Source organism: Nuphar pumila, chromosome 6 (genome assembly GCF_984573655.1).
Source record: "Nuphar pumila chromosome 6, dmNupPumi1.hap1.1, whole genome shotgun sequence".
NCBI classification, from domain to species: Eukaryota; Viridiplantae; Streptophyta; class Magnoliopsida; order Nymphaeales; family Nymphaeaceae; genus Nuphar; species Nuphar pumila.
The window spans coordinates 124,101,537-124,112,668 of NC_143254.1; the positions used below are offsets into that span (position 1 = coordinate 124,101,537).

At 37.3% G+C, this 11,132-nt stretch overlaps 1 protein-coding gene across 1 annotated transcript; it reads left to right on the plus strand.

Annotated features, from left to right (window-relative positions):
• The first annotated feature begins 2,655 nt into the window (after positions 1-2,655).
• Positions 2,656-9,146, plus strand: LOC149836030 (alpha-galactosidase-like). Its single transcript, XM_090010757.1, has 13 exons — positions 2,656-2,706; positions 2,901-2,935; positions 3,430-3,533; positions 4,014-4,089; positions 4,287-4,345; positions 4,424-4,489; positions 5,113-5,196; positions 5,300-5,364; positions 6,100-6,182; positions 6,274-6,364; positions 8,171-8,220; positions 8,306-8,446; positions 8,910-9,146. Exons 3-13 carry the CDS (start codon positions 3,469-3,471, stop codon positions 8,994-8,996), a joined length of 867 nt encoding a protein of 288 aa, XP_089866883.1. The 5' UTR covers positions 2,656-2,706; positions 2,901-2,935; positions 3,430-3,468; the 3' UTR covers positions 8,997-9,146.
• The last annotated feature ends 1,986 nt before the right edge of the window (positions 9,147-11,132 follow it).

Below are 11,132 nucleotides of genomic sequence, written 5' to 3' on the forward strand. Positions count from 1 at the left end.
TACATAACCTTATTAATTATGACCTAGAAACCAAGTGAATAACGAGTCACTCATATTATTGAGTACAGGTACGACCGATCCATTATCATATCAAACTTTTCATCAAGTTTCGAAGGATAAAAAATAAAAATGTATTCATCCTTATCAAGACGACACTCCCATCTTATTGATATTTCTCAAAATATACATTGTTGTCCTAAGAGCTTCACTCTACAAGGTCAAGGGAAGGTTTGAGTGATTCAACATCGCTCGAACTATTTCTTTAAGCGTACGGTTTCTTCTTTCAGCTATATCATTCTAGTAAGCACTATTAGGCATGGTATACTATGATACAATGCCTTCCTTTTTTAAAAATTGTGCTAACGACCCTTCCTTTTATCTCATCTCAATGAAACGACCATAATATTCGCCACCTCTATCAGACCTAACCATCTTAATAACTTCATTGGTTTGTTTCTCAACTTCTTTCTTGAAGTCCTTAAAAACCTGAAAGACTTCTAATTTTTTAAATAATAAGTAGAGATACATATAGCGTGAGTAATCGTCTATAAAGGTGACAAAATATTTTTCACCCATATGACACAGTGAAAAAGGGCCCCAAACATCCGTATGCACTATCTCTAAATTTTTATTGCTGCGTTTGACATCTTTCTTATATGTGTTAGATTGCTTAGCCTTTGTGCAATCAACACATGTCTCTATATCCGTGAAATCAAGGGTTCCAGGGATTCCTTCTTTTATAAGTCTTTGGACTCTATCTTTCGAGTTGTGTCATAACTTTCAATGTCAAATCAAGTATGATTGATCTTCCTTTAGACCATATTTATTGTTAATCATTGTGTTCTCAATAGAATGCGATTCCTGAATTTGGAATTCGGTTTTTAACCGATACAAACCATCACACACATATACAGAACCTACATTAATAAAAAAATTATAATAACAAGCTTGAAGTTTTCAAATTTAAAATTAAAACCAAACTTATCACATTTTGAAATTGAAATCAAGTTCTGACTATAGGATGGAACATGAAATGTATCAACCAAATCCAAAATAAATCCTAATTTCAACACAACTTTGCAGGTCCCAATGTTCTTGACATGCTAATGCATCTTATTTCTTGAGAAGATGCTTTCTTCATGCTCTGTTGGTTCTGGATGCGCCGACATGGACTTCTCTCCACCAACGTCGGTGAACCTGACGGCGACAATGTCAACCGTCTTCTCCTTCCTTCTAGGCGAAAGTTGTTTCTGCAAAGGGAAGGGGGGGGGGGGGGGGGGGATCTTCCCCTACTGTTCGGAAAACGAACAGTAGCAGGGGGAGCGACACCTATATCACGGGTGACCGAATCCAAAATGTTGACGGTCACTGGTAGCAGAACGAGCATACTCACATGCCGGCCCCGATTCTGCTACCCGCTATCTCTGACACCAAGAAAGCGATAGCAGACCCGAGCCTGTGTCAGCAGCGATAACCGAATATGCCTGCATCAGCGAGCGTAAACTGAACGCTCTCGACACACCTACACGCACAACAGAATGTGCAGAAGTGGGCCCATAACTCATTGTTGGCGTATTCATAAAAATTAAAAATGAAATACAAAATAAGCATGTACTGGTAGACATCATGGTTGATGCGATATGCGTGTTCTCAGCGTTCTCCTCAACCTATCAATGCCCACGATGAACTCAGGCCTTGAAGTCGATGGTGAGCAAGACCCTGAACCGAATAACAATTACGGGCAATAGGCTAGAGGTTATATGTTATGGTTGGTCTCGTTATACAGTCAAACCCTCTATTTATAACGAAAGATTGGGTGTGGTTACATAATGTGAGCAGTTCACGTTCAGATAACTTTCACCCTAGTAACTCCCATTAAGTGTCCACTAACAGCCTCACTAACCCGATCATTAGTGTCAAATCGGGTCACAATATGGATTGGATCCCAACCCAAATGTCCAATAGCGTCAAACAAAGATCCGACTTTTTACTAGCCGGTGGCTTTTGTGCCATGGTCCTTCAACAACGTGGGCTGCCCAAGCCTTTGTCTTCATCCCCCCATTTCTGTTGTTTTCTACACCCACTACTTCCCATGCCTTGACCCTTACTTCCATGGCCTCAATAGTCACTGCTACAAGGCACTAGTCTAAAGCACAGTATTCTTCTTTTGTTAACTTTTGGGAAATGGGGGGGAGAATCTTATTTATATACAGTTGGGGACACCATTTACCACATCCAACTCTTTGTTGCTACCGCACATCAATCAATGGCTACTTGTTCTTCCATGAATCTCCTCCTCTTGGTAGCCATTTTCTCCTTCACTGCAGCCGCACGCAGGAGTACCATTAATGGAGAAGTTGGTGATGGCCCTTCTAGGAGGAGAGAGCTTCTCAACAATGGTCTTGGCCAAACTCCTCCAATGGGGTATGTTTGCAACTGTATTCTTTGGTACCCTTCTTTTTTTCTGGTGAGATTATGCACCAATGTTCGTTTCATGCATGTAAAATGTAGTTGGAATAGTTGGAACCGCTTTGGATGTAACATCAGTGAGGAGATGATCAGGGAAACAGGTAAGTTATAGAGCTATTATATGACTCTAGATGTTGGGCTATTGGTATTAGTAACCTAACAATAAGGATGGTCTTACAGCCGATGCCATTGTTGTCAAAGGATTGGACAAATTGGGATATGTCTATGTCAACATAGGTGAGTTCATTGTGGCTCAAGCCAACCATTGTCAATTTTCTATATTATCTTGCTTTGTTTATTATTAGTGGAGAAACAACAACTAGAAAATGAAAGTTTTGGGTTGTCTAATTATTTCTGTTATTTGAAGAATGTGCTTTGATGGTATGTTTTTCTGCCTACTACTAATGGATAGAGAAACTTCACTTTTGTAGATGATTGCTGGGCTGAGAAGGGAAGAAACAAGGAGGTAACCCTTTGGTTCATTTATCTTACAACGGTTAACCGTGTTTGGTGAGACGCACAGTTCATGAAGAATTTGTGAAGTCAGCTGTAGCACCCAAGAAAGTGATGGTGTCCACAGATTATTGTGTGGTTTTCAATGCTGCTCTTTGGTATTATATTGAAAAACATTAGCGGGAAGAACAATGCCACAAGGACCAACAATCAAGAGAACTCTAGGCTCAGTTTGGTCACTAAGATAAGGACTCATGAACAACTTGCGCAGGTGCTAATTATATTTGGACACCATGGCATTGGAGTCTTCAATGCCTAAATGGAGCTAATGGTTGTGGTGTCGTTGCCTTGCAATTTAAGAAACTGGTAGCGACAGGGCAACCTAAATGGCAGTGAGGAACTGAAGGAGACGTGTTTTTGTTATATGCTTTGTTTGTTGCTTGGGTCATTGTGGTCCATTTCCAATCTTGTGTAGCAACACTTGTGTTTGTTTGTTTGTTTGGATAGGGCAAATTGGTGGCAAGACGTACTACCTTCCCTTCTGGCATGAAAGCCTTAGGGGATTACATTCATAGCAAGGGCCTTAAGTTTGGAATTTACACTGATGCTGGGTCTCTCTCTCTCTCTCTCTCTCTCTCTCTCTCTCTCTCTCTCTCTCTCTCTCTCTCTCTCTCTCTCTCATGCGTGTGTGCACCCGCGCACACACCAGTCGCAAATCTCAGCAAGGGAAATTCTGCTACATTAAAAAAAAATCTGTTTTTTTCTGGGAAAATATTGGTACATAAATATATATATATATAACAATAACAAAAAAAAATTGAAAAACAGTTTTAACACAATATTAATGCATTTAAAGAATGATATTTTCAAAATAAGCATTTTCAGGACATTGCATTTTTAATGTCAAAATAACAGCCATTGAAGATATCACATTAAATTCTTGATATTTTCAAAATATTGGGGATATTACACACAACCACCACCACCACCACCACCCCCCCCCCCCCACCCACCCACACACACACACACACACACACACACACATAAATCCATTTCTTGCTGTTACTGAATGTTGGGAAACATGCCAATAGGACATACACTTGCTCAACTTTCCAACCAGGATCATTGGGCCACGAGGAAATAGATGCCTTCACATTTGCTTCATGGGTGAGTCAATTGCATTTGCATTAAAATCCTTTCTTCCCTTGACATTCACTCTTTTCAGTTATTCTTACAGGAGCATGACTATCTGTAAAACCTGCTTCTAATTGAATAGAGACACTTAATTTTTGTTGATTCAATTCAAGCCTAGGAAGTATTTTCCATTGGGAAATAGTCATAATGCATGTGTTATATATATGCAGGGAGTTGATTTTCTTAAATATGATAACTGCTTTAACCAAGGAATCAAACCCAAGAGCAGGTAATCAAATGAACTTTTCTATATTTTTTTTATAAGACAGTTCCTATGATCTTAATAGTGAGTTCACATCCAACGCAGGTATCCTGTGATGAGAGATGCTCTTCTCAAGACAGGACGTCCGATTTTCTATTCACTTTGTGAGTGGTGAGTTTGTCTTCTTAACACATTTTTTATATACATTGTTTAAGTTGTAGGTGTGATGATCCCTGAAACAAATGATGTGTTTAGATTCTCAACATAAAGATGATGCTATCACATCAACTGAAACTAATGTTAAGCTTATTGTGTTCATGTTATGCATTTAGAATTAGCCACGGTGCAAACCCAGACCCATAAGTAAGCCTAAGTACTTATTGCAGGTGCATAGGCTGGACTGGCCTTTTTGTGAATGCAAGCCTGAATCACGAATTCTTCAATCTTAAATGTTATCTGTTTGTTGTAGTTACTAAGAGTTCATGTTGATAAAAAATATTAGTTGGATGATTCCTGAATGTGGAATCTCTTCCCTTGCAATGAAGAGCTGCTTCTGTGAATTTTATGATAACTAAAACCCATATTCTGCAAAAATAAGGAAGGGTCAACCTTGTACCAGTTGAGTCCCCTTTCTCATTTTCTATGGAATATGGTGCATGGATCACACAGGTCAGAATGTAGTTCTTAGTTTCAACATGAATGGGCTTCAAACTCCACTAACCAGACATTCTATAGCACCAGACACGTTGGAAAGTTAGGCATATGATTTGATAATATTTTTGTGACATTGCAAGGGGTATAAATCATCCCGCAAAATGGGCAAAACCAGTTGGGAACAGTTGGCGAACAACAGGTGATATCAGAGCAGATTGGCACAGGTGATAGTTTTGTTCTACTTTACTTCCATGTAAAATCTTTATTCTTCATATCAAGAACCAAACAGAGAGAGAGAGAACACTAAACTTATTGTTTTCCATCCAGCATTACAACGCGTGCAGACTTGAACAACCAATGGGCAAAGTATGCAGGGCCTGGTGGATGGAATGGTATGATCATTGCCCCTACTGTGGAGCTGTCCTAGAAACTCTATGACAGCACATTGTTGGAATTTCATATCCTTGTAAAAGCTTGCTTAATGGTAGGGTGAAATTAGTCCTATCTATTTGATAATGGGTCATGTCCAAGGTATGTTGGATGAAAACTCTCTCCTTAACATTGTGTGTGTATCATCATGTTCTCTACTCAGCCATATGTAGAATGTAGAATTGAAGCCTTAGCTGAAAGTGATTGAATGGTTTTGGATACCATGTTTACTACCCTTGCATTAAGATGAACACTCTCAAATATTCCCTTTTCTTTCCCAAAAAGATTAATAAAAAAGTAATCAATGGAAACTTTTCTTCTATCAACGTATTGTTGTTTTCATTTGCATGCAGGTTGCAATGTTTGAGACCAATCCCAAATTTTTTCTGTTTCTTATCGCTCAAAGTTATCTAATTAACCATGCGGCATTATCTGAAACTGGGACAAGTTTCATGGGCTCCATCCTTTCTATTTCCTATGAATAGAATGTTGGAGTTCCTGAACTTGGTCTTGTTTCAGGAACATTATTCATGAACTTGATCATTGTACATGTTATCAAGAAAATGAGTCCTGGTATGCTGTCCCATTGTCTGTATTTCAGATTATTAATGACTTATAGTAAAGAATAAAGTTACCTTGATTTAATTTCTTTTGGCTCTATTCAATGATTCCATTCTAAATAGTAATTCACTTTGTAGACCCGGACATGTTGGAAGTTGGAAATGGGAACTTAAAAGAGGGCGAGGCTCGTTCTCACTTCAGCCTATGGGCTTTGATGAAGGTATTATTCTACCACCATGTGCTTGCTTATTTAACCTGTGCTGGTCTTTCAAAGGACTCAGAAATGAACAAGGCATGATGACAATGTGTAGGCCCCTCTTCTCATTGGCTGTGATGTGAAGAACATGGACAAGGAGACTTTTACAATGCTTAGCAATAAAGAAATCATTGCCATCAACCAAGGTATAGTTTCCTTTTGATTGGAGAGGCATTAAGTATGTTCTTATGTTGAATGTGTATGGGTTTAAGATGTAGCATTGAATAACTACATGCATTCACAGGCTTCCATGTTTAATCTTCTCATGATGAATTTGTGTAGAATAAATTTTTGACACAGGTGAAACACAAAGCTCAAGTTACTCATGGCTTGGTTTTAAACTCTCTTCTTCTAAACTTGCTTTTGAAAGTTCAAAAAACATATGTCTAGAAGGAGAGAGGCTGTTATCCTTAATGTGTTATGTTACAGGAGAGTTTTGGTCATGTTGACCAATATTAGTTTTCTTTGCCCCTTATCTAAGCTCGATAAGACAACACTTGTCTGGTGGGTCGCATACATCTGGTTGTGCTCATATAGTCAATCATGTTTTCTAAGTTAGCTTACTGTGAAAAAGAATGCTTAACTATGAAGGTTAGGTTGCTCATGGTTCATTCAGAGTTCAAACAAGCACATAGGGATTTTTCTTGTGGCATTTACTAATTTAATTGATGGTAGAAGTTAGTCCCAAGCATAATATTTTTTTGCTTCATTGTGTTCTGGAACCCACTGTTCATGTTTAGGTTGGTACTGGTAGGGAAGTTTAACTGTACCATCTTTCATGCTTTTGGCCCTTCAGATGCCTGGTCATTTCCTTTTTATGCAATACCATCGGTTTCCTCCTCTGTTATGTGACATGGATAACAGGAAGAGCCATAAATAAGCCAAGCATTGGACCATTTGGGTGTCCCTGTCCATGCGTTCAAGATCAACTTAGCCACAACAGCCAGGTTCAGGATTGGATATATATATATATATATATATATATATATATATATATATATATATATATATATATATATATTCAAGTATTTTTTGCTTGATCTGAACCATTAGATGTGTTTATCATTGCTTATTTACCAAGAAACAGGCTTTCTTTCAAATTGATTTGATGTAAAAATGTAAATATTGTCATCAAATTTTAGTATAATATCAACCATTGGTTTTTTTAACACTTTCAAATATACATCTAAGCATAAAAAATGTTAATCAAATACATGCTCTCTCTTGAGTAAACAATGATAAACACATCTAATGGTACAGATTGAGCAATAAATACTTGAAAGTATGATTTTAGGAAGGTCATAACAGGACCTAACCAAAAAAAAGGGTAGTAGACCATCTCCCCTATATATATGTACAAATGCCTTTGGATCTCCATGTTGCAGGTTGTTTTGATCCAGTCCGACCTCATGGATGGATTCAGCATGATCAAAATAATGGGGATCAGCTTTTGGATCGTGTTTTTTTATGAAAAAACATGATTTTATGACCCAAGAAAGTGTTGCACATTTTAGACCATTGAGTGTTGAAGCCTTGTGAAAACCTTCCTACATATCGTAATCAAGTAATAAAAGAGCCAATTCCCACTAAAAAAAACACGTAGATCACATCTATAAGGTTAGTTTCATGAAAAAAAGAAAAAAAGAGGCGGTTGTATGTAATGGCGCCATTACCAAAATTGTTATAATATATGTATATATATATATTGATATTGATATTTGTGTGTGTGCACAGGCATGCATGTGCGCGAGCGCATGTCTGCATGTGTATGTGTGCATTCACTCAAGCTATTTTAGAAGCCTAGGCTGAGTTTGATCTGGCTTGTATGCAAGCTGAAGTTTAAATGCTTCTGAGCAGCTTTGGAAACAGCATTTTTGGTAGTTCTTCAAGTTGAATCTTTCTTCAAGTCTCATTTCCTATTTCAACTATTATTTTGCCTATTTCTTCATCAGATAAACTTGGTGTGCAAGGCCAAAAGGTTAGCCGAGTGCAGCACTCTGAGGTATAATTCTTTTGTATGAGCATAGCTATGGCCACTGAGCTGTAAAACATAGATGGTAACTTCTTGTTGTGCATACTCGCTATAGGTGTGGGCAGGTCCTTTGTCCAATAGCCGCATTGTTGTTTTGATGTTGAACAAAGGGAAAACAGCTACCAACATAACTGCCTATTGGAAGGACATCGGCTTAGACCAGAATTCCATAGTCAGAGTTCGAGATGTGTGGAAGGTAAATTTTCTATAGATGAAGCTTGGAAAACTCAGCTGTATGTGAACTTTGCCCTCAACATCTTACCAAAAATCATGATTTATGGAAGACGAAATAAAAGTAAAATTTATCTGGTTGACTAAGTGGGTGCACTTTACCATACAAACTATCAAGATTATTCTTCTAGGGAAATTGGTTTTCTAACAGATCTTTTTGAGGTGCAAGAAAAGCCTGGAAAACTGCAACTAATTCTTTGCAAAATATCCATCTTGTTAATACTTTTGCAAAGCACCCTGTTTTTGTATAATGTGTGACTTTGTATTTTTTCCCATTGGGGCTTGGACTTGTTTGTGAACTCAAGTGCAAGATGATTGTTGGTTTTTCATGTTTCCATTTGTTATTGAAACTTTCTAAAACCAAGATATGTGATTTCATTATTCTAGACATTTAACATGTGTTTGTGCATGATTTATTCTTTTGCTAGAACCAAGTTCTATCATCGAGGTATACACAGAGTGTGATTGCAGAGGTTGAAGCTCATGATTGCCGTGTGTTTATATTGGCTCCATGACACCCTGCCCTGCAATTGGAAGGAATGTTGCGTTGTTTCTCTCTCTTGTTGGACACAATAAAATTTGATGCAGAATGCTCATGTGGGTGGACATGGAATATCCATACCAATTTAAGTTCTTGATTTTATTAAAAGCTAGTTTTCCATGATGATGCACAAACATCTTATTTGCTAACATCATTAAGCCACAATGCCTCATTAGCCATGTTGGTAAAGTCCTCAACAGTTTATCCTCCCGACCATTCTAACCACTTCAAAAATCATTGTTTCAGCTTTGTTTTGCTTATTCTGAACCTGTTGATGCATTTGCCATTGCTTATTTATCAGAAAAATGCTTTGAGTTCACTGATAAACGAAAACATTGTTTTTTTATCTTGAAGTTTTGGTGTAATATGAGCCATTGATTTTTAGCGCTCTCTTGAACATGAAAATTATAAATTTAACACATGTTTTCCACCAAATAAGCTATTTAGGACTCATTTGGTTCAGATAAGCAAAAAGCACCTGAAACTATGTCAGTTATAGGACAGTTAAAGATGGATAAACTGGTTGGAACCCACCAATTCCTCTACATTCCGGAGTCACAATGCCTTTGAAACGTAAATGATAAAAGTAGGGGGCTAAACGCAGTAAGTGAAATGTTAGGCAGTCCTTTGTAAATAGCTGATGAGATTGACAGCTTTTTGTAAATTACTCAACTATTTCTAATATTTTTCGCAATGGAAAAAGAAAGAAAAGGCTCAAAAAGAGGAGCAGCGACTTGGTGACCGACATACCAAAAAGTGACTCCCCACCGAGTAATGCTGTGAGCGGCCCAAAACCAGGATTTTTTTTTACTAGGAGAAACTGCTCCAGGTGCAGAGACCTAGCGGGTGCTGGCTCAGCCTGCTATACTACAGTCTCTGTTCATGGGGGGGGATGATGCTCATGGGATTTGAACCTAGACTGCCTGTCAAACAGTCTAGGCCTCTACACCAAACTTCTCTGAGAGGTCCGAAACCAGGATTTTATTGGTATTAAACAAGATCAAATTTAGGTAAAACCTTTTAGGGAAAATTTCAAGGGCCAACTCTTTTGGCTCTAGTCACAAAAATGAGCTTCACTTCTCTAAAATTCCTGATATGGGTCATAGTTTTTTTGGGAAAGTGTCAAATATGGATCTCAGATTAACATCCATCTTCTTGAAAAAACACGACTTGTAAAAAAGATTTAGTTTCTTGTATTGTCCTTTGAAACTAAAAAATACTCATCCATCTTCATAAAAAAGAAAAAAGATAAATATTTTGAACATTTGATTTGCAAAGGTTATTGTGGTCATTGTCTTATGATTTAAATATTAAAATTGTTGTCATTGTCTTATGATCTAAATTTTAGTTAATAGAGAATGGATAGAGAATGATTTTCTTTTTTGGTTCATATCGCCGACCCCAGTCGTTTTGGGATGAAGTCGTAGTTGTTTTGTTGTTGTAGAGAATGGATAAAAGTGAGACTTTGTTGAAAAACACAGGCCCACATTAGGAAATTCAGACACACTAAACATATTTTTGAAATAAGGGCCAAAAATTGACCACTAAATGAAATTTCCCAAACTTCAGCAAGAACTGTAAGGTACGTTTGGCTGCATGTGCTTACATTTAAAAAGTGAATTGCATATGATTAGTACTCTAAAAGAAATCAAACATAAAAAAATTTTAGCACAAAACTTAGAAGCAAGCATCATAAAAAGTAAGTTGACATATAACTTTTAAAAGTGAGATTTAGAAAGTAAATCTCCTATGAGGTCTAGATTTTGAAAGTGAATATTTTTTAACACTATTTTAACTTTTCAAAAAACACAATCAAATGTATCCTAAATGCTTATTTCGCAAAGAACCCTTTTTTTTTAAGTAAAGTAAGATTGAGTAAAAGTTAAGCCAAGAAAAAGTTGTCAAGGTTAGGGGGATAACCAACACTTTGAAGGATCACCCCAAGGCTGACACCTTTGCTTGAAGGGTGAATTTTGTATATCATCGTGTTTATAGCTAATTTTGAATTAATTGGTCTACCTAACCCCAGCTTGACTATAAAAAAAATTGTTGCCAAGGTTGCACACACTCTCTCTCTCTCTCTCTTATTGTCAATAACTAGACATAAGGA

Coding starts and splice junctions, on each gene's coding strand:
- LOC149836030 (XM_090010757.1), top strand. CDS start 3,469: ATGAAAGCCTTAGGGGATTACATTCATAGCAAGGGCCTTAAGTTTGGA. Junction 4,090..4,286: donor CCTTCACATTTGCTTCATGG/GTGAGTCAATTG, acceptor ATATATATGCAG/GGAGTTGATTTTCTTAAATA. Junction 5,197..5,299: donor ATCAGAGCAGATTGGCACAG/GTGATAGTTTTG, acceptor TTTTCCATCCAG/CATTACAACGCGTGCAGACT.